The 24027-nt window shown below is 41.5% G+C and overlaps 2 protein-coding genes across 3 annotated transcripts in view; one reads left to right on the plus strand and one right to left on the minus strand.

Annotated features, from left to right (window-relative positions):
- eif3ea (eukaryotic translation initiation factor 3, subunit E, a) overlaps positions 1-767 on the minus strand; it is a 57978-nt gene extending 57211 nt beyond the window's left edge. Inside the window, exon 1 of the mRNA NM_001141695.1 lies at positions 673-767. Within this exon, the coding sequence (NP_001135167.1) occupies positions 673-762 (90 nt within the window). The 5' untranslated portion in view covers positions 763-767. The remainder of the gene's footprint in view (positions 1-672) is intronic.
- A 10949-nt stretch (positions 768-11716) lies between these two features.
- Positions 11717-24027, plus strand: part of LOC106583752 (ER membrane protein complex subunit 2) — a 70596-nt gene continuing 58285 nt past the window's right edge. For both annotated transcript variants that reach the window (XM_014168311.3, XM_045704666.2), the window contains exons 1-2: positions 11717-11819; positions 17856-17969. In XM_014168311.3, coding sequence (XP_014023786.2) covers positions 11765-11819; positions 17856-17969 — 169 coding nt within the window. In that variant the 5' untranslated portion in view covers positions 11717-11764. The remainder of the gene's footprint in view (positions 11820-17855; positions 17970-24027) is intronic.

Here is a 24027-nt window from a genome sequence, read left to right on the forward strand (position 1 = left end):
TAAGCTCTGGGCATCGTGAATATATGTTATTGCCTTGTGGTAACGTTACTTTAAATGCATATCTAGTGTTTATAGTTAACCTTTCTAGCCAGCTAACTAACAACAATAACAGTTAACGCGATACCCAGTTGACAAGGACACACTACTATAGTTAAATACATCATCGAGACGAGGATCTCGCTAGCATCTAGGAGTCATGTTACCAAGATCTGCAGATAGCAATGTTGAACAATAAAAGCTCAATGCACGTAGCAAATGTTCGTTCACTAGGCTAGCCAGATAAGTAACGTTAGCATAATTAAATTAGCAGCAGCCGCCAGTGCCGGTTAACGTTAGTTAGCTAACTACAGTTAGCCTAGGTTTAAACAAATACAGTTAGCTAACGTTAGCAAGTGTGCTGAAGTTAAGGTTATACAATACGTTAATATATATCAAACTGACACCAACATAGCGTTTACTAAATAACCAATATAGCTAGCTAACAGACGAAGCATGTGCTAGCCAGCAAGCTAGTTCAGCTGTCTGTGCTGTTGGCCCTGAAACAGCGCGAGGCCCCAATTCATGGGCGACTCTTTCACGCACGTGGCGTTTACATTATTTACATGGGTAATTTACACACTTCTACCGAAAACTTAGATTGTAGGTACAACTTAACATAACACACGCATTTACCTCTTTGACAGAAAGGAATTCCAGCAAAGGAAAGACGAGATGTCGGTCCAAAAAATGGGCAATTTTGGTGGTGAGGTCGTACTCCGCCATTTTCACCGCGAGAGAGGAGGAAGTAGACGCGAGAACGTATTACGTAAATGACCAATCAGCGTCACGATCAGCATCAGTACCTGCACGGATTGGCCATATTGATTATTAACTATTATTAACTACTATTTCAATGAGCATAACGACGATAATGACCATGTCTAATTATACTGTACATTATTTTAACTGGCTGTTCCAACAAAGCGAATTGGAGGCACGTTGTAGCATTGAAGATGAATTGTAGCGTTCAAGATTCATATTCAATATGTTATTTTTTTCTTAGACAGTTTTGTACACAAGATAAAACAAATGAGTGGATTGAGTAGCCTTCAACTAATAAACCAAATGTATAACACTGATAAAGTACCTTGTGGGTAAGTGAAAATACTGTCTTACAATTTTACAGTCCTAATTTAGTTTATTTCTTTTTAATTGTTGCTGATAATGGCATGTGCATGAAGAAATTTTCTTCAAATTAGACTTTGCAATTAGAGTATTATTAAGTTATCCCATTGGCAACCAATTAGTTAATATTGTTGAACTTGTGTTGTGAGTGTACAACTCTTGTGAATTGCAGGGCTGTCTCATGAAGATATTTTATAATGTGGTGTGCTCATATGGAAATGTGTATTCAGCTTTTCTCCTGCATAGGCCCACTCAAAAGGAAGCATGACTATGTAGTAAACCTTTCAAGACTACCATCATTTCACTGTAGTGTTGATACAATGAAACATGTCATTTATGAAGAGGGAGTTCTTTGCCAAGTGAACTTGTTGAAATTGAAAACATTGGGCCTCCCCAGAACCCACCAATATTTCTCCAACAGAGAAGTGTCTAATAGAGTTCACCAAGCTCAAAGACTGACTCTTCACAATGAAATAAAGCACATGGGAAAACACAGATTTAAATAAACATAGACACGATTAAATAACAATAATAAGGCTGATTAAATAATAATAATAATAAGGCTAATTAAACATTTTGGTTTTCTGCCTGCCTACACAGTTATTAGGGTCTTGACTACCCAGCAAAAGCAAACCCTTTTTTCCTCACTTCAGCAGATGCCTCATAAAAATGCCCATGTGTTGGCCATACCCAGCAGTGAAGAGCAAATATCAGATACTAAATGGTCCATCTCTAATAGGTTCCACTACTACCTTGTTTGCTTGACAACCACATGGCACTGTCCTATAGCCCCAAACAATTGCCCCCTTGTTACTAGGAAGCTCTCTCTCTCTCTCTCTCTCTCTCTCTCTCTCTCTCTCTCTCTCTCTCTCTCTCTCTCTCTCTCTCTGCCCTCCGACTGCAGCTAGAAATTAGTCATAAACAGACACCACTCACCATCGCCGATGCTGTTTTACTGGGTGCTTCAGACACAGCCAGCCCTGACTTAAAGTCAGTGATCTTTAAAACTTGAAGAAGAAGAAAAAAAAGTTCAGTAAAACACCAGCACTGCTCCTTTGTGTCCTCTGCCCAAGAGTTTTGAGTAAGGTTTTTTTGAGTAAAATATATTTCAGATCTTTTAATTGTATTGTTCATTTGATTGTTTTTGCACAAATTTAACAAATGTCCCTGTAATTTGATCTCTAGATGCTCGCTAGTTTGTTATTTTGTTCAGGGAGCAATTTAAACCTTTAATTTCCTTCAACATTGTATGTTGAGTTCTCACAATAATCAATAACTGACACACTGATAATTTTGCATTATTTTGGCCAATGGTAAACTATATTTACCCAGCCAGTTCTGAGGTGGATAAAATATTTGCCAAAGAACAGACCCATCTTTCAAAAAGACAAACATGCCTCCATTTGGCAGCCACACTTCCATTTGGCTCACATACTTATAGGCCTAGCACTGACTTCACTCTAAAAATAGCTTTTTTTGTTTTATGATATAGCCTAATCTTTTTTTTATCATTTGGATCACCACTGACTGAACAGCATTCCTTTTGTGAAAATGGCGCCAAATTTGCTTAGTGCTTTGACAAATTCTGCATATTCACTTATTTGACAGTTTTATTACTTGGGAGTCTGTCCATGAAAATGCCTGTGAAACAATTATTCATGCTTTATTATGAAGAAATTACCAGCTATTACTAAGTGGTTTGGTTTTACTCAGAAGAAGTGCACTGTTTAGTCTTTTATATTTTTTATGTAAAGATTTGTCTTCCTCAGTTGTTTTAATCGTAAGACATAGGGATATATTTTTGCGAAGTGAAAGTGTAAATATTATGACAACCAACCCTGATACGATTGGTACTTCTCTTCCAACTTTGATTGCAGATTTTGTATTTTACCTATTTTATTTAAAATACCCAACAAAACACACCATGGTACAGAAATGTTCTAATTAATCTCGAGAAGGCAAAACCTAACATTTGCAAACAACAGCCAATAAATATGTTTCAACCATAGGTTAAATAGCACAAGCTAAATTATAATTGACAAAGAATCTTGTGTTTGAAAGAGTGATTCAAACACTAAATTGTTTTGTTTTCTCTTATTTCAACCAGCCAGTGTTTTTAATGAAGGTGCCCTGGGGAGTAAGTTGGGAAAATTCAAGCAAGGGAATACTCTCTCTTAAGATGGAATCAGTTTTCTGTTGAAGGGAACATTTTTTATTTCAGAAGCTATTCACATTTCCCCCTAGTAGGACACTAAGGGGATACTGTGCTGGATTTGAATTATGTGGCATGCAAATTTCATTTGATAAAAGTCATCACACAAACTACACAATTTACCCCAAATAAACATCTATCAGGTTTCAGAGTCACGCAAAAAGCTGTGATTACCTTCCCTTGCTGGATCCTTTCAGCGGGTTATTTCCTTACTCTGAAAAGCAGAATTAGGCCTATGTGTTTTACAGTGAATCATACCCAATTGTGGCTTGGTGGAAGTTTTAGGAAACTGTGAGAGCTAAGGTGATTAACACATCGAGGTTCCAACTAGAGGGAAACACTTACACAGCAAAAGGGGACCTGCCCGCGTTAGTCATTTGAGGTTACTGAACCTGAGCCTTTCTTGGACCTGAACACTGCTCTGAAGTCTATAGACTTCAGGGCAGACCACATTTTGAATGTTATTCTTTTATAGGGCTACTGTACTTTACTGATGCGCTGAGTGAGCTCATAGCTCACAGCCCATGCTCATGTGTGCACAGTTGACATCCAAATATATATGCCCTCAATGTGAGCTCAATGTACACTCAGTGTATTGCCTCACTGTGTATGGAAATGGGTGGTAACGTGACTGCGGAAGGCAGAACTATTCTCAATAGTAGCCCTAGTAGTACCGGATGTTGCTACTTTTTTTACTACTTCTGTGTGGAAACTTTGTGATGCAGACTCCTCAGAATGTACTTGTGAATGCAGAATACACGCCTACGCACTCTGCCCCTTTTTGACACTGAGAGGTGTTAGCATACATTATTTTTATTTAAAAAAATTATTCTCACCTTTATTTAACCAGGTAGGCCAGTTGAGAACAAGTTCACATTTACAACTGCGACCTGGCCAAGATAAAGCAAAGCAGTGCGACAAAAACAACAACACAGAGTTACACATAAACAAACGTAGTCAATAACACAAAATACAAGAAAAATAGACAAATCTATGTACAGTGTGTGCAAATGTAGAAGAGTAGAGAGGTAGGCAATAAATAGGCCCTAGAGGTGAAAATAATTACAATTTAGCATTAATACTGGAGTGATAGATGTGTAGATGATGATGTGCAAGTAGAGATACTGGGGTGCAAAAGAGCAAGTGGGTAAGTAATAATATGGGGATGAGGTAGTCGGGTGTGCTATTTACAGATTGGCTGTGTACAGGTACAGTGATCAGTAAGCTGCTCAGACAGCTGATGCTTAAAGTTAGAGAGGGAGATATAAGACTCCAGCTTCAGAGATTTTTGCAATTCGTTCCAGTCATTGGAAACAGAGAACTGGAAGAAAAGGCGGCCAAAGGAAGTGTTGGCTTTGGGGATGACCAGTGCAATATACCTGCTGGAGTGCGTGCTACGGGTGGATGTTACTATAGTGACCAGTGAGCTGAGATAAGGCAGTGCTTTACCTAGCATAGACTTATAGATGACCTGGAGCCAGTGGGTTTGGCGACGGATATGTAGTGAGGGCCAGCCAACTATTGCATACAGGTCGCAGTGGTGGTTAGTATATTCGGCTTTGGTGATAAAACGGATGGCACTGTAATAGACTACATCCAGTTTGCTGAGTAGAGTACTGGGGGCTATTTTGTAAATGACATCGCCGAAGTCAAACATCGGTAGGATAGTCAGTTTTACAAGGGTAAATTTGGCGGCATGAGTGAAGGAGGCTTTGTTGCGAAATAGGAAGCCGATTCTAGATTTAATTTTGGATTGGAGATGCTTAATGTGAGTCTGGAAGGAGGGTTTACAGTCTAACTAGACACCTAGGTATTTGTAATTCTCCACATATTCTAGGTCAGAACCGTCCAGAGTAGTGATGCTAGTCGGGCGGGAGGGTGTGGGCAGCAATCGGTTAAAGAACATGCACTTAGTTTTACTAGCATTTAAAATAAACGTGCACACACAATTATTTACCCCTCATTTATTTTGTTCTCTCATTAGATGTGCTTCAGTCTGGACCGTCCAGAACTGGAGGGCCTAGTCCAAGATCTTGACAGACTAGGATAGAAACTGGAACCTTGGAGCCAGACTCTGGAGACAACACCAGGACGTTGGGGTCAACCCAAAGCAGACCTTTCCAGCTGGAGGGCCTGAGACCACACTCTCTCTCGGTGTATTGCAAGACCCGCTGCATGCGCCTCAGTTCAGCCTGTAGCTGTGGGGAGTTATTGTTTAAGCACAAAGTTGAACCTCCCCGTTGTTCTGCGTCACAGTCAATCTCTGTGTGGGAGGCAGGGTGGTCTCCAAATTAGCTATATAGGCTGGGCTATATTTCTGACTGTATCTTAGTCTAGTCGACCACTGCCAAGGTGCTTCTCGGTCAACCGAACCATGTAGGAAAGGCAAAAACACACAACTAATGAGGAGATCCCAGCAAGACACAGAAATATCACACAGCCATGCTAATGAAGAAAGTGATCCAGAGTGGAGCCTTGTAAAACACTACACCGATAACTACCGTAAATACACAGATCCACATGCTCATTTCTGTTTCCTTGAAATAAAATAAAAATGTTGTGAACGCTATAGGCGGAGGCCTTTGGAGACTGTGTGGGTTTGTGGCCACACATGATCCATCTGTCAGTATATCCCAGTCCAATAAATGCCAATAGATGCTGTCAGAAACAACAACATATTTCAGCAGGCAGAAAAATTATCCAGCTCTTGATGTGTGTGTCTTTCAGAGGATAAATACTTTTCAGCTTTTCCTAACTGGATCAACTTAAAGGGCCAATAGTGATAAGCCAGGGATTCCATGAAAAACCTCAGCTCTGTAGTTCTCTGAAAACCTCCTCAGTCAACGATTCCAAGAGAGGGATGAAGGCAGGCAGTGCCAAAGACACCCACCACCAGCCTCTCTTCTCTCTATTATCTGTCAAAAAATAAATCAAAACTATCTGAAGACAAATGTCTCTGTGCTGGATGTTGCAAAGCCAAGCATCTCCTCTCAATCTGAATGCCAGTATCTCATGAATTTCAATTATTCTTTTAGATATGCATCACCTCGCGCGCAGTCTGTGTCAGGTTATAAATCAGCAGCCCACACTCCTGATCCAGAGCCCAATGCTGACATCAGCAGCGTCCGATTCGATGGCAGTGGGATCGGGGTTATCGACCGAGCCAGGGGGCTAGAAAACAATACAAATTCACAGGCAAGGCACCCAGTTGCACCAAGCATGGCAGAGCATCTGCACAGCACATGTCAACTTTTTACACCAAGAGTAACATGTAAATACTTTTCTAACCCCGGAGAATCCTCACATGGCCACGTGTCATATTATGTCTTAGGAAAGATAGAGGAGAAGTTGTGGGTGTATATGTGTGTTTGTGTGTGTGTTGTAAGGATGTATGTTCATGTGATGCTGGAATCCTGTAGCTAGTACACTTCAGTAATATTATCCACTCAGAAGAAGAGAGAGAATATTTGACCTGCTCGGCCCCAACCCTACAGTACCTCACCAAACTCTGTTCCCATGCTCACTCCTCATGATATGCATTGCTTGATTTCCCCTCTGCAATTTTCTCTGAAAACATGACATTACAGGGAATGCCGTGTTATCTCCAAATGTGTGGTCATGGACATTCTTACTGGAAAAGAAATGTGAAATCCAATAACTCCATGAGCATGCAATTTAGCAATGGCTTCTGCCGAAGAAGGGATGGGATTCATTTATACTTCTTCATCTGGATTCTGAATTTCTGGAATGATTTCAGTTGCATATATTTATGTAACTTAGTTGAAGGCTCAGAAGAAAACCAGTCTCAAAACAATTGGAGGAAAGTAATTATGAAAGTGAAAAGGGCCATAACTTCTCTAAATGGTAAACCTCAACTCTGACCCCCGGGAGGATGTAGAAGTGTTCCATGTTTCAAGCTGTAGCAATAGCTTTGGGCTAAAGGTCAGACCACTACTGCTCAGGATACCGTTACTGAGAAGGGCCACCATCTGTGAGGGTAGCTCTTAAAGGATACTCAAATTTAGGCTCTACTCAGAGTAAACTTATTTTCCTTAATCAGTGCCAGTATAAAGTTATATGAGGAAATCAACATCCAAACATTAAAGAGGCTCTCTACAGTAGATGACAGATTGGTCACTGTGTGGCATATCATATGTGCGTGAGAAGTCAAAATTCAAAGACTGAATCTGTATCCTTTCATTAAGATTACAGTAATTGATATAGAATAAATAATGTTCCATGTTGCAGCATTATATCAAGCACCTTTTTATTAATATCAAATAAAGGTTGGCATTGAAAGATAAAACATTTCTTTCATACTATTGTTGAATAGACTGCTTAACTACTAGGATAAAGTCAACGAAATCTGAATTCAGCTTCAAGCCTCATACTTAATTAGTGATTTAGTTGATTTTGTACCTCTAAAATAAACCCATATCTTGATGGGACATTTCACACATGCCTAAATTGCCGTGGGTTACTTGTGGGTGAACACATCTGAACACACATGGAGAATGAGTCTTTTAAGAGTCTTCTCTTGCCTGGTGATGTTAAACTTGTTTAAAATGAATTTAATGAGAAAGAACGGTGGACATTAATCCAATCCAGCAACACATCATGTACTGCATGTGGTAATACACTACTCCACTATGAGCAATCACGCTACTACACTAGGTGTCAGGGGAGCCATACATCCTGAGCTTCTAACTGTGTGAGTAATGTCAATTACTTGTGCGGGGGCTGACATTGAGCTGAATATTGTTCTTGGCATTGAAACCTAGGGAGAGTGAGTGAGAGAGTGAGGTAGCTAAATTGTGATGGGCCACAGTTTTCCCGCTCTGGGCCTCTCACGCAGGCTAAGGGTAGGGTGAAAGGGTGCTACGGAGAGGAGATCATCAGAGTGTGCTGAAGTCATCTGTAGAGAGTGATTCGCGGTGAGCTGAAAGCAACTTGGTCAGACAGGGGTTGTAGTCAGCTTTCAAAGCAGACACAGCACAGCTGGCTCCAGAGGGTTCAGCCCAAACATTGTTGCTAATTGCATCTGTCTTCATTTTCCGCAACCGTATGACACCGGTGAAAAATAAAGAAAAGGCTGGAAACTAACAGGAACTGTTTCAAAACCGCAAAGCACCTAAACTCCACATCAATTTTCAGGCCGTAACTGTTCATTTTAGTGATTGCCAACTCTGATTGCTTCTGTCAGAAATCAAAATATAATCCCTGTGCAGTGTTTCTACTGTAAGCTTGTCTTTTTGAAGACAAGGAAAGGAGACTGAAAGGAAAGAATATATTCAGTGGACAAAACATTATGAACAACTGCTCTTTCCATGACATAGACTGACCAGGTGAATCCAGGTGAAAGCTATGATCCCTTATTAATGTCACTTGTTCCATCCACTTCAATCAGTGTAAACTAAGGGGAGGAGACAGGTTAAAGAAGGATTTTTAAGCCTTGAGACAATTGAGACATGGATTGTGTGTGTGCCATTCAGGGGGTGAATGGGCAAGACAAAATATTTAAGTGCCTTTGAACGGGGCATGGTAGTAGGTGCCAGGCACACCGGTTTGAGTCGGAGAACTGCAACGCTGCTGGGTTTTTCACACTCAACAGTTTCCCATGTTTATTAGTCACATGCGCCGAATACAACAGGTGATGGTTGTATTATGGTAAAAATCTTACTTACAAGTCCCAACCAACAATGCAGTTTAAAAAAAATACAGTTAAGAATAAGAAATAAAAGTAACAAGTGTTTAAAGACCAGCAGTAAAATAACAATAGCGAGACTATATACAGGGCGGTACAGAACTGCTACGCTGCTGGGTTTTTCACGCTCAATAGTTTCCTGTGTGTATCAAGAATGGTCCACCACCCAAAGGACATCCAGCCAACTTGATACAACTGTGGTAAGCATTGGAGTCAACATGGGCCAGCATCCCCGTGGAACACTTTGAACACAGCGTAGAGTCCATGCTCCGACGAATTGAGGCTGTTCTGATGGCAAAAGGGGGTGCAACTCAATATTAGGAAGGTGATCTTATGTTTTGTACACTCATTGTATTGCCTGTCTCATGTGCCATATGTGGGACTCTCGCAGCATGAAAACCTAAGTAAGCAGCAGTCAAGGAGTACAATTTGGGTTTTCAGGACGGTTGCTATTGATCTCTCCTCATCGTGACATTCTAGCTGAGTGACCCTCTCCAAGGTAAACAGCAGCCGTATGTTGAGTTTTTTTTTTTTTTCACTACCTCCAGATACAGCTGCATCTCATGCTGACAACGTTAAAGACAGCTTGTTAAACCTGTACATGGTACAGAGGGCCTTTACCATCATGGCCTTTTCCTCTGAGTCAGGCCCCACTGTCTTTTCTGGTCGTTGGTGCGGGTCGGGAAGAGAACAGGGCCCTGGCCTTTAACAGCACCCTGGCAGAGAAGGGAAAGCCCTTTACCCTGAAGGACAGTGTTTGCTTGTTTTAATGTGGTCGCCTCAGTATTTTGGTTTCCAGCAAAAACCCGACCACATATCAACTGACTGCCATGTGCAGACTTTAAAATTACAAGTCCACGGATCGTTTGAGCTGAACGTAAGTTCAACCGCACATAATGTTATTTTTTGTATCCCTGACAGAGATGATGACATTTTATAGTCCTCTTGTACACTTGTACTTGCCCAATAATGACCATGCTCTGCCTTTTTACAATGGCAGTGTCCTGTAAAAAAAACATAGTCCTGTTGACCTCAGACAATAGAACATTAACAAAGTATCTACAGTGCAGTGAGCGGTACTAGGGATGACATCCAGGATTCTGAAATGTTTCTGTAAGTGAGTTTGTGCTGAGTCCACCTCAACAAGTGCGTGATGTGGTAGTGGAGTGTGGCGTGTAACTTACAAAGTCAGAGACATGGGACAGTCAGAGGCCCCTTGAGAGGGAAATCAAGAAAAGAAAGGGACAACACAGCATCTCAAATGTGCTTTCAACACACAAGTCTTCTTCTGCTGACATTCTGCTTAACCTACCTCAGAAGAAAATGAATTACAAAACTAAGCATGAGACTATACAGCATCTCTGACCCCTTTCCAGCCCTCCCTGGTAACAACCACAAATCTAACCAGGCCTCATGAAAGCTAGGTGTAAGATTAATATACATTTATTGTGAGCAGGATTGCAGAGCTCGGAGACCTAAACCTCTGGAGAGGTTTAAGCCCTGTTTTGTGGTCGGTTGAAACAGGGTAATTTTAGGCCCACTTACATGAATAATAATTGGAGGCAGTGTGTAAATCAGCGTTGTCAGATTTAATACCTGGGTATGATGGGGGAAAGGGTCAGAGCAAGTGCATGCATTGCTTTTGTTTAGATCTAGTCCAACATCCAGCGCTGTCATAACTCTTATGCTAACTAGTCTGTTATGATCCTCTCCGCAGGGATTAAAGTGAGATTTTGCAGGTGTTGAAACTGTGGACTGCTCTGAGTGTCAATTGTTAAATTAAGTAGACAGGGACCTGATGCAATCTATGCATCAGATAGTAGGATTCAATTACCCCAATGATTGAACAGCTGCCTCAAAGTGAACATCCATGATAGCTTTGCCTGCTCAATTAAAACACAGCCTTTTAGCAAGCCATGCTTAAAGTAGCATTTTGTCCTTACCTCTCTTACCATTCCCGTTAATCATAAATTATTTGACTTCCGTGAATCTTCTCATGTCAATACAAACGGACAGTTTACGCCCCACCACTCAATCATAATAAATCAAATTTTATTAGTCACATGCACCGATACAACAGGTGTAGATCTTACAGTGAAATTGTTACTTACGAGTCCCAACCAACAATGCAGTAAAAAAAATTACAGATAACAATAAGAAATAAAAGTAACAAGTAATTAAAGACCAGCAGTAAAATAACAATTCCGAGACTATATACAGGGGGGTACAGAGTCAATGTGCGGGTGCACCGGTTAGTTGAGATAATATGTACATGTAGGTAGAGTTATCAAAGTGACTATGCATAGATGATATCAACAGAGAGTAGCAGTAAAAGAAGGAGGGGGCAATGAAAATAGTCTGGACAGCCATTTGATTAGGTGTTCAGGAGTCTTATGGCTTGGGGTAGAAGCTGTTATGAAGCCTCTTGGACCTAGACTTGATGCTCCAGCATCGCTGGAGTCTTTGACAATTTTTATTACACTCATATTAATAGCAGGAAAAAAACTATGGAAGCAGCAGAAATATATAAGTCCATAGAAATGAACAAAATACATTGAACATGTTCCCAAAATATGTTTGACTATTCTCGAGCTTGTAGACTGATGGTCACTTTGTGGTTACACGACTCAGAGATCAAAGTGTCAGCAGAAACAAGCCACTCCCAGTTCAATGACGTTCAACCTATGCTGCCAAGAACGATGGCGTCGATATCAGAAATGTACGATGTAACCTGGGAAGGTAAACACAAGCCGATTAAACGTTTTAATGTATTGTATGACTGAAGGTGTGTTGCTAAATCATTGTATAATTCGACGTGGTGCATTTTTATCTATTGTTCGGCGAATGTAGCTGCGTATGTCCATCTCATCACGCCAGCTGCTGACTTGTTCGCTAGCTAATTCAGCTTGCTAACACGAGATAGCCACTTAGCTAGCACATTATTTCTGCCGACATTTCTTATTTCTAAGTTATCTAGCTAACGTTAAGAATTGATTGAACTGTTATTGTGTATCCCGTTGTCGTAGCTAACAGTTCACAACATGTGTGAGTTTGCAAGGACACACAGCAGGCTAAACTAGCTAGCCAGCGTAAATACCTAACGCCTGTCATCTGATTATAACTACGTTAGCTAGCTGCCTCCTGTCATTGTTCTGCCTCTTTAGTTGGCTTGCTAAAATACACGGTCTTGCAATGGATACTACCATTAGGCAGGGGAAACCCGTTTTGGCGATTTTGGTGATTTCTTGTTTATCATCAAAATAAATCACAGCACGTTTTTGGACTCTCAACAGTTAACTGATTAGTTTTGTACAATACCATTGGACATTAATGTTGTAAATGTAATTGAATTCCTAAAACTGACATTTAAAATGAGGTTGCTGTTTCCTGTTGACAAGACATATTGATAAATAGCACAATGCCAAAATACCGTTTTAAAGTGTCCAAATAGGAAAGTATTCAGACCCCTTGACAATTTCCACATTTTGTTACATTACAGCTTTATTCTGAAATTGATTAAATAAAACAAATTCCTCAGCAATTTACACTCAATACCCCATAATGACAAAGTGAAAACACGTTTAGAAATGTTAGTAAATTTAAAAATAACAGAAATACCTTATTTACATAAGTATTCAGACCCTTCGCTATGAGACTTGAAATTGAGCTCAGGTGCATCCTCTTTCCATTGATCATCCTTGATGTTTCTACAACTTGATTGGAGTCCACCTGTGGTAAATTCAATTGATTGAACATGATTTGGAAAGGCACACACCTGTCAATTAAAGGTTCACAGTTGACAGTGCATGTCAGAGCAAAAACCATGCCAATTGTCCATAGTGCTCTGAGACATGATTGTGTTGAGGTACAGATCTGGGAAGGGTACCAAAAAATGCCAGGGAGGTGATCCAGAACCCAATGGACACTCTGACAGAGCTCTAGAGTTCCTCTGTGGAGATGGGAGAATCTTCCAGAAGGACAACCATCTCTGCAGCACTCCACCAATCAGGCCTTTATGGTAGAGTGCCCAGATAGATGGACGCCACTCCTCAGTAAAAGGCGCATGACAGCCCTCTTGGAGTTTGCCAAAAGGCACCTAAAGACTCTCAGACCATGAGAAACAAGATTCTCTGGTCTGATGAAACCAATATTGAACTCTTTGGCCTGAATGCCAAGCGTCATGTCTGGAGGAAAGCTGGCACCATCTCTATGGTGAAGTATGGTGGTGGCAGCATCATGCTTTGGGGATGTTTTTCAGCGGCAGGAACTGGGAGACTAGTCAGGATCTAGGCAAAGATGAACGTAGCAAAGTACAGAGATATCCTTGATGAAAACCTGCTCCAGAGCGCTCAGGACCTCAGACTGGGGCGACGGTTCACCTTCCAACAGGACAACGACCCTAAGCACACAGCCATGCAACACTTTTTTTGTTGATCATATCCATCGATATCACTCTCAAATAAATAGAATAGGGGCAAACGTTTGGGGTAACAGCATTCTAAGTCCTGCGACCCCCCCCCCCCCCCGCCCCCCCCCCCCAGTGCATATGACAAAATCAATAGTACAAACCCAAAGATTTTGATCTGTTTTAAACAATTGATTTTGTGTCACTGTGTTGACTATAGACATTCTGAGGTAAAAATTATGTGAGCTGCTCTGACAGCTGGTGCTTAAAAGCTTTGCATAGGTGCTTTGTTGCGTTTTTTTATGGGACTGTAAAATAACGTTAACTGGTTACCATTCTTTTAAAATACCGGTTCTGTTCCAGAACAGTATAGATCACTTTCGTTTCCGGTTCTGATTCTGTTCCTTGAAACATTTTATTTTGCGGTTTTCGGTTCTTTTCCCTGAACCGGTTCCAACCCCTGGTAGTAATACATACTGTCCACATCATGGAAACTCAAAGATTTTTTTAATAATCATGTATTTCTCACAAGTTTAACCATTTAGATGTAAAAAATGCTCCTTAGCACAATTTAACCTGGCACTCTAGACTATAGTGTCCATAGGGTCTGTGCAGCAGGCTGAATGTTTGACGTCTTACTACTAATGGATAGCTACTACTATTACTACCTACCTAAAATTAGCAAAAGAGAGATGTTTTTCAAAGCATGCGTGTTGACACTGAAGGAGAGTGCATTGTTATGCAAGTTTTCCAGAGTTTACTTTAGCTTGCTTTCTAGGTAGGTTTTTAGATAACTAGCTAATGAGCTTTGTTTTAACCGTATATACAGTGCCTTCAGAAAGTATTCACACCCCTTGACTTTTTTCACATTTTGATGTATTACAGCCTGAATTTAGAATTCACTGGCATGCATACAATGCCCCATAGTGTTAAAGTGGAATTATGTTTTTCGTTATTATTATTATTTTAACAAATCAATAAAATTAACTGAAATGTCTTGAGTCAGTAAGTGTTCAACCCCTTTGTTATGGCTAGCCTAAATAAGTTCAGGAGTAAAAATGTGCTTAACAAGTCACATAATAAGTTACATGGACTCACTCTGTGTGCAATAATAGTGTTTAACATGATTTTTGAATGACTACCTCATCTCTGTACCCCACATATACAATTATCTTACAGATTCAACCAAAGTCCAGGGAGGTTTCCCAATGCCTCGCAAAGAACGGCACCTATTGATTGATGGGTAAAAAGAGAAAAAAGCAGACATTGAATATCCTTTGAGCATGGTGAAGTTATTAATTACACTTCTGAATCATGTATCAATACACCAAGTCACTACAAAGACACAGGCATCCTTCCTAACTCAGTTCATGGAGAGAAAGGAAACCGCTCATCATGAGGCAAGTGGTGACTTTTTAAAACAGAGTTTAATGGCTGTGATATGAGTACACTGAGGATGGATCAACAACATTGTAATTACTCCACAATACTAAGCTAATTGACAGAGTGAAAAGAAGGAAGCCTGTACAGAATAAAATTATTCCAAAACATGCATCCTGTTTTCAACAAAAAATGTGGCAAAACAATTCACTTCTTGTCCTGAATACAAAGTGTTATGTTTGAGGCAAATCCAATACAACAGATTACTGATTATCACTCCCCATACTTTCAAGCATAGTGGTGGCTGCATCATGTTATGGGTGTAATCGTTAAGGATAAAAAAGAAACGGAATGGAGCTAAAGCACAAGCAAAATCTAAGGCCAAATATGTGACCGACCGCCTCGACTCGGTCTTATGTGGCAAAATTTGAAAATGTGTTTTTTTACATTGACGAAAAGTAGAGACTCAGAGCTAGAAAATGGTATATCATACACTGCAGTTGAGGAACAATGGGAAAGTAATTCTGCTTTGAAAGTTGATACACTTGTAACCCCACTTTTGAGGAAATGGTCCTTGAATGTTTTGGTACACCTTCTGGCGAGCTCTTCTTTGTCTACACCCATTCAGCATCGTTCACACCCTCTTAAGCCTGAGCCTTAGATTCACATGTGAGGCCATGTAGCTCAGCGGCCTTCCCTGTAGCTCAGTTGGTAGAGCATGGTGTTTGCAACGCCAGGGTTGTGGGTTCGATTCCCACGGGGGGCCAGCACAGAAAAAATGAAATGTATGCATTCACTACTGTAAGTCGCTCTGGATAAGAGCGTCTGCTAAATGACTAAAATGTAAATGTAATGTGGTAAACACACGCAATATCACATAAAATCAGAGTTTATTTGTCACATGCACAGGATACAGAAGGTGTAAATGGTACAGTGAAGTGGTTACTTGCATAGTAGTAATATCAAAAACAGAATGTTTCCAGATAAAAACACTTTATGAATATGTTATCATTATTAGGTTATGCTTACCTGACACACTTGTCTAAATTGATGGGTCATGTGAAGGAAATGCTAAAACCACCCCCCCCAGCCACATCTAGCTAAGTGGAGGGGTCACTATTGTCTAGACATGTACACATGTTCATGAAATACAATAGATGGCCGTAATCATCCCCAGACACACCTGGCTAACTTGATGAGTCATGTAATAATCCGGCTGAAGTGGAGTCTTTTGTTTAGACATGTAGGTAGGTAGCTGGGTAGCTAGCTACCATATTGCCAACTCATACTACTACTACCAATACAAACATTGTCATAGCTGTAGTATGAATCTGCAGTTAGCTAAAGCTAACAAAGTAGGTTCAATGTTAGCTAGCTAACATTAGGCTATAACTAGCGATGCAAATGGATTTCTGATTTTAATAATATTACTACACAGATCATAAACGTAACGTTAGCTATCGAGCCAGTAAGCTAACGTTTGCTAGCTGCTGTAACTAACAGTACGCTTTAACTTGCAATAAAAACGACTTTCTTACAAAATTTGAAACTTATCTGAAAATGTAGCTAGACTCTTAACTGTATACATGGATGAACGCTTCACGGTAGACTGGAACCATTTAACTCAGTTTTGTTTGTAGCTACATCTTGGGTGTGTTCGTAAATTCATTATGGAGTGCCAGAGTGCGCTCTGTGCGTTTTTGTAAATTCAGAGCGTTTTCAGATTGTCCGTTCGTAAATTGAGGGTTTCGCTCTTGGAGGGTTCAGTAGGGTTGGTCCGAGCATTCTGTCCTCACAACGGCAGTCAAGCACCCAAGCTAACATTGGCTACTTCCGGACACAAATGAGAGAGAATCTCACTCTGACCATTTTACTCGCCCTAGCAGACCTGGTTAGGGTGTTTTCATGTTATCCAGAGCGTCGGTGACTGTAACTGTGCTGCTGGCAACAATTCAATTGTTGTTTTTTTTAGGAAGGTTTACTTACTCCGGCAATATTCAACAGGTGTTGAGCGTTTGTAAATTCAGCAGTTATTCTGTCGAAGTACATAGCCAGAGTGACTTTACAAGCACACCCCTTGTCTGGCCAGCGTTGTCAAGTCACTCCGGTTCACACTGACCGTGGCGTGTGCAGAAAGTAGCCCATCACTTTTTCTAACTGATCTGTCGATGCGCCTGCTAAATTGGGGTCATCAATGATGTTGAGAAAAGCAGCAAAACTTTTGTAGTTCTCGATGGCTGTTATATCTTTAAAAAACGGCGCGGTAGAAAGAACTGTCATCACATACTGAACAGCTCACGTTATAGACAGACGCATGCTACATGGCAGACCAATCCAAACTCCTCTCCTGGCATGTCCAGCCCATCCATTATCTCAGACAAAGTAATTGTACAATCCAGGTGTGCAAAGCTTTAGAGACTTACCCAGAAAGACTCACAGCTGTAATTGCTGCCAAATGTAATTCTAACATGTATTGACTCAGGGGGTTGAATACTTATGTAATCAAGATATATTAGTTTTTATTTTTCATCATTATTTTACAAATGATTTTTACATTTTTTGTGTAGATCATTGACAAAAAATGACAAATCCATTTTAATTCCACACAAGAAAATGTGGAAAAAGGGGTGTGAATACTTTCTGAAGGCACTGTATGTCAGGAACAAGTAGGTAGCCCAGATTTTAGAGAGGTGGACCAGGAACCAGAAAAAGCGTGCACTGAACTGCCTACTCGAGTAGAGGGCTGCTGGTTCAGGATCATTACCATCCACTACCGTTGTGCTATTTAACAAGTTAACCCAATTGCTCCAGGGGCTGATAGTGTGCTTCTCTCTCGCTCTCTCGCTCTCTCGCTCTCTCTTTCTCTCACTCGCTCTGTGTGTGTGTGTGTGGGTGTGTGTTCTACTTCAATTCAATATGATGTTATATGAAAGCATGTCATTTTTATATTGCCTGAATCCTGAGAAATGTTTTGATAATTGTGTTCACAGAAATGAGAGACAAGCTGCGGAAGTGGAGGGAGGATAACCACAGAAACAGTGAGCAAATCGTGGATGTTGGCGAAGAATTGATAAATGAGCATGCGTCCAAACTTGGAGATGACAGTAAGTACATATATATTAAATCAAGATTCACATCAGACCAATTTCTAGTGCTGCTGTAGTAGGCAGAATCTGTTTGTACACAATGATCCACAACACTAGCCACCCATCACAAGATGTTTGGGAGACAAGGACTTGATTTGTCAATTTGGTTTCGTTCTTGATTTATTTGATTAGTTGTAGAAAAAGTAGCATTACAATATGAAGGATGTGAACTTTGATGTAGCCTAGACATATAGGTGATGGAGGTGTATAGTGTTTTCAGGAATCAAAGATACACACAAAGCCAATATTTACAGTTGGGCAGCATGTTCAATTTTGACTACATTTAGTGGCAGAAGGGGAAATTAATTAATATACTGTATTCTCAGTCTGGCAGAAAACATGCAAATACTACAATCTAGATTTAATATTGACTGCTATGGTTTGTAGTTTCTCTGCAACATGATTGCTAGAACAGGTTGTACAGTAGGCCTATGACTGATTTGGTCTTGTCACAGTTCTCTGTTCATGAAAGCAAGGATCAATCTCTTAGAAAATGACTGGTTCTCCAATTATGAATTAATTCAGTGTGGAATCAAGGAGTACTGACTTCCTTTGTACAGGCATAGAATAACAGGGAACCAACCTGCGCTCATAAGGATACTGCTGGAGATATGATTAGTCCTGTGTTATGCTGCAAAGACATTGTATACATGTAGTCCTGTTACTTAGAAAGAGAGCGACCACACATTTGTTAACACCTTCTTGCTCAGTTTACACCTTTTTCACTCGTAGTCCAATGGGAGACTGTCCACTCAAGCGGTCATATAATGTATGTGTAGTTTTTTTATTGGTCAAAAAAGAGTCACAACATTTAACAAGGCACGCCTGTTATTTCAAATGCATTCCAGGTGAAGCTGGTTGACAGAATGCCAAGAGTATGCAAAGCTGTCATCAAGGCAAAGGGTGGCTAATCTAAACTATATAATATATTTTGATTTGTTTAATACTTTTTTGGTTACTACATGATTTTGGTTACTACATGATTCCATTTCATAGTTTTGATGTCTTCACTATTATTCTACAATGTCGAAAATACGAAAAATAAAGAAAAACCTTGAATGAGTAGGTGTGTCCAAACTATTGACTGGTACTATATACATACATACATACATACATACATACATACATACATACATACATACATACATACATACATAGTGCCTTTGGAAAGTATTCAGAACCCTTGACAATTTCCATTTTGTTTTACCTTATCAATCTGCATGCAATACCACATAATGACAAAGGAAAAAGTTTTTTCAAATGATTTGCTTATTTATTAAAAATAAAAAACTGAAATACCAAATTTACATAAGTATTCAGACCCTTCACTCATTACTTTGTTGAAGCACCTTACAGCATTAAGTCTTCTTGGTTATGACGCTACAAGCTTGCCACACCTGTATTTTTTGAGTTTCTCCCATTCTTCTCTGCAGATCCTCTCAAGCTCTGTCAGGTCTCTCCAGAAATGCTCTGGCTGGGCCACTCAAGGACATTCAGAGACTTGTCCCGAAGCCACTCGTGCATTGTCTTGGCTGTGTTCTTAGGATCGTTGTCCTGTTGGAAGGTGAACCTTCGCCCCAGTCTGAGGTCCTGAGTGCTCTGGAGCAGGTTTTCATCAAGGATCTCTCTGTACTTAGCTCCGTTCATCTTTCCCTCAATCCTGACTAGTCCCTGCCAGGTTTCCTCCAGACGTGATGCTTGGCATTCAGGCCAAAGACTTCAATCTTGGTTTCATCAGACCAGAGAATCTTGTTTCTTATGGTCTGAGAGTCTTTAAGTGCCTTTTGGCAAACTCCAAGCGAGCTGTCGTGCCTTTTACTGAGGACTGGCTTCTGTCTGGCCACAACCATAAAGGTCTGATTGGTGGAATGCTGCAGAGATGGTTGACCTTTTGCAAATTTCTCCCATCTCCACAGAGGTACTCTGGCGCTCTGTCAGAGAGACCGGCCATGGGTGGGCCTTGGAGGGCATAGGCCCACCCACTTGGCAGCCAGGCCCACCCACTGGGGAGCCAGGCCCAGCCAATCAGCATGACATTTTCCCCACAAAAGGGCTTCATTACAGACAGAAATACTCCTCAGCAACCCCACCCCCCTTCAGACGATCCTGCAGGTAAATACGTGGGATGTTGAGGTCATGGACTGGCGTGGTTACACGCCAAATTTTCTAAAACAACTTTGGAGGCAGTTTATGGTAGAGAATTGAACATTCAATACTGTGGCAACAGCTCATATGGAAATTCTTGCAGTCAGCATGCCAATTTCAAGCTCCCTCAAAATGTGAGTCATCTGTAGTTGTCACAAAACTGCACATTTTACAGTGACCTTTTATTTTCCCCAAGCACAAGGTGCACCTGTGTAATGATCTTGCTGTTGAATCAGCTTCTTGATATGCCACACCTGTCAGGGGGGTGGATTATCTTGGCAATGGAGAAATGTTTACTAACAGGGATATAAACAAATTTGAAGAAATAAGCTTTTGTGTGTATGGAACATTTCTGGGATCTTTTATTTCAGCTCATGAAACAACTTTACATGTTTTGTGTATATTTTTGTTCAGTATATTTATCAGTCTAATGGCTTAGGGGTAGAAGCTGTTCAGGGTCCTGTTGGTTCCAGACTTGGTGCATCAGTTCTTCTTGCTGTGCAGTAACATAGAATCTCTGGAATCTTGGACAATTTTTGGGCCTTCCAATAACACCACCTGGTATAGATGTCCTGGATGGCAGTGAGCTCGGTTCCAGTGATGTACTGGGTCATAACCACTACCCTCTGTACTGCCTTGCGATCGGATGACAAGCAGTTGCCATACCAAGCTGTGATGCAGCCAGTCAAGATGCTCTCAATGGTGCAGCTTTAGAACTTTATGAATATCTTTTCAGCCTCCTGAGGGGGAAGAGACGTAGTCCTGCCCTCTTCACGACTGTGTTGGTTTGTGTGGACCGTGATAGATCCTTAGTGATGTGGACACAGAGGAACTTAAAGCTCTCGACCCGCTCCACTACCATCGATGTGAATGGTGGTGTGCTCAGCCCTCCATTTCCTGTAGTCCATGATCAGCTCCTTTGTCTTGTGGACATTAAGGGAGAGGTTTTTGTCCTGGCACCACACTGCCAGGTTTCTGACCTCCTCCTTATAGGCTGTCTCGTCGTCGGTGATCAGGCCTGCCACTGTTTTCATCAGCAAACTTAACGACGGTGTTGGAGTCGTGCACATCTTCTTGTATCTCTTTTTGGAGCAGTGGTAACGTGTCTGGCTCTGGCACTTTGGGTGCCTAGTCCTCGCCTCAGAAACCTTACACTGCCCCCCCCCAAAAAAAAACCCACCACAATATTGATACATTTCTCATGTAATTTGATCGATTTGTTTGTCAAAAATCTATTTGTGGGCCAGAAAAGGGGCAGTTAGGGCCTCAATACAGTGCCTTCAGAAAGTATTCATACCCCTTGACTTCTTCCACATTGTTTTATAGTCTGAATTTAAAATAGATTAAATTGAGATTTTTGGTCACTGGCCTACACACAATAACCCATAATGTCAAAATGGAATTATGTTTTTCAAAATGTTTACAAATAAAAATGTGAAGGTTGAAATGTCTTGAGTCTATAAGTATTCAACCCCTTTGCTATGGCAAGCCTAAATAAGTTCAGGAATACAAGTTTCCAAGATGGCGTGGCAGTTCAGACGTCTTTGTCTTGTCATGTCCCGTGTATATATCTTTTTTTCCCCTTCGTATATATTTCATATATATTTTTCATATTTTTAACCTCAGTTTCAACATACTCTCCTGCAACCCGCCTCGCCCAATGTGGTATGGATCTGCTATTTTCTATACTTTAGAACCGGAACCCCCAACAGAAGCTAGCCAGCTACAAGCTAGTAGTCAGTTAGCCATTGCTAGCGGTCATCAGCTAACCTTAGCCCGGTCAACTCCTGCCAGTCTGCACAGCGGGATTCAACCCAGAGTATACCGGACTGCTTTTTCTCCACATCTCCGGTTTCCTACCGCAAGCTCTGAACCTTTTCACCTGGATCATCGCAGCTAGCTAGCTGCTATCCGAGTGGCTACTCCCTGGCTAACGTCTTTGTCCTGAAGCAAGCACCAGTGAGCCTGGAACTAGCCTCATGCTAGGCCCATCTCCCGGCTAGCTGAAGAGGTACATCAGCCACTCCTTGGGCTACAATACATATTTTGCCAATTGGCCTGGACCCCTTTTACTGCTGACACGGAGCCCCGCCGATTCCATCACGACTGGTCTACCGACGTAATCCGGCCGAGGGGTTTCAACAGGCTCCTCCGTCGCGACATCCCCTGAAGGCCTATCCGCTAGCCTGCTATCCGCGGCCCGCTAGTTGTCTAGAGCATATCGGACTGTTAGCTGAAGCAATTTTCTTGGGCTACAATACCTATTTTGGCAATTAGCCTGGATCCTTTTACTGCCTGCAGCCCTGCCGATCCAACATGTCTGGTCTGCTGACGTAACCGTCCGAGGGGGCTACAACAGACTTCTTCCGTCGCGACGTCCCCCTAAGGCCCTTCTGCTAGCCCCGGCCTGCTAGCTGTCTGAATCGCCGTGTCTCCAGCTCGCCTAGCTTCCCACTGGTCTCTATGATCACTCGGCTACGCATGCCTCTCCCTAATGTCAATATGTCTTGTCCATTGCTGTTTTGGTTAGTGATTATTGTCTTTTTTCACTGTAGAGCCTCCAGCCCTGCTCAATATGCCTTAGCTAGCCCTTTTTGTTTCACCTCTCACATGTGGTGACCTCACCTGGTGTAAATGATGTCTCTAGAGACAAAACCTCTCTCATCGTCACTCAATGCCTAGTTTTACCTCCACTGTATTCACATCCTACTATACCCTTGTTTGTACATTATGCCTTGAATCTATTCTTCCGTGCCCAGAAACCTGCTCCTTTTACTCTCTGTTCCGAACGCACGAGACAACCAGTTCTTTTAGCCTTTAGCCGTACCCTTATTCTACTTCTCCTCTGTTCCTCTGGTGATGTAGAGTTTAACCCAGGCCCTGTGTCCCCAGGCGCTCTCATTTGTTGACTTTTGTAACTGTAAAATCCTTGGTTTTATGCATGTTAACATTAGAAACCTCCTCCCAAAGTTTGTTTTACTCACTGCTTTAGCACACTTTGCCAACCCGGATGTCCTAGCCGTGTCTGAATCCTGGTTTAGGAAGGCCACCAAAAATCCAGAAATGTCCATCCCTAACTATAACATTTTCCGAAAAGATAGAACTGCCAAAGGGGGCGGAGTTGCAATCTACTGCAGATAGAGCCTGCAGAGTTCTGTCATACTATCCAGGTCTGTGCCCAAACAATTCGAGCTTCTACTTCTAAAAATCCACCTTTCCAGAAATGAGTCTCTCACCGTTGCCACTTGTTATAGACTACCTTCTGCGCCCAGCTCTGCACTGGACACCATATTGCCCCCCCATCCATCTTCAGAGCTCGTACTATTAGGTGACCTAAACTGGGACATGCTTAACACCCCGGCCGTTCTACTATCTAAGCTAGATGCCCTCAATCTCACACAAATTATCAATGAACCTTCCAGGTACAACCCCAAATCTCTAAACATGGGCACCCTCATAGATCTCATCCTGACCAACCTGCCCTCTAAATACACCTCTGCTGTCTTCAAGCAGGATCTCAGCGATCACTGCCTCATTGCCTGTGTCTGTAATGGGTCTGTGGTCAAACGACCACCCCTCATTACTGTCAAACGCTCCCTAAAACACTTCAGCGAGCAGGCCTTTCTAATCGACCTGGCCTGGGTATCCTGGAATGATATTGACCTCATTCCGTCAGTAGAGGATGCCTGGTTATTCTTTAAAAGTGCTTTCCTCACCATCATAAATAAACATGCCCCTTTCAAAAAATGTAGAACTAGGAACAGATATAGCCCTTGGTTCACTCCAGACATGACTGCCCTTGACCAGCACAAAACATCCTGTGGCGTACTGCATTAGCATTGAATAGCCCCCGCGATATGCAACTTTTCAG

The sequence above is a fragment of the Salmo salar genome, chromosome 02, assembly GCF_965601325.2.
Source record: "Salmo salar chromosome 02, fSalSal1, whole genome shotgun sequence".
In the NCBI taxonomy this organism is placed as follows: domain Eukaryota; kingdom Metazoa; phylum Chordata; class Actinopteri; order Salmoniformes; family Salmonidae; genus Salmo; species Salmo salar.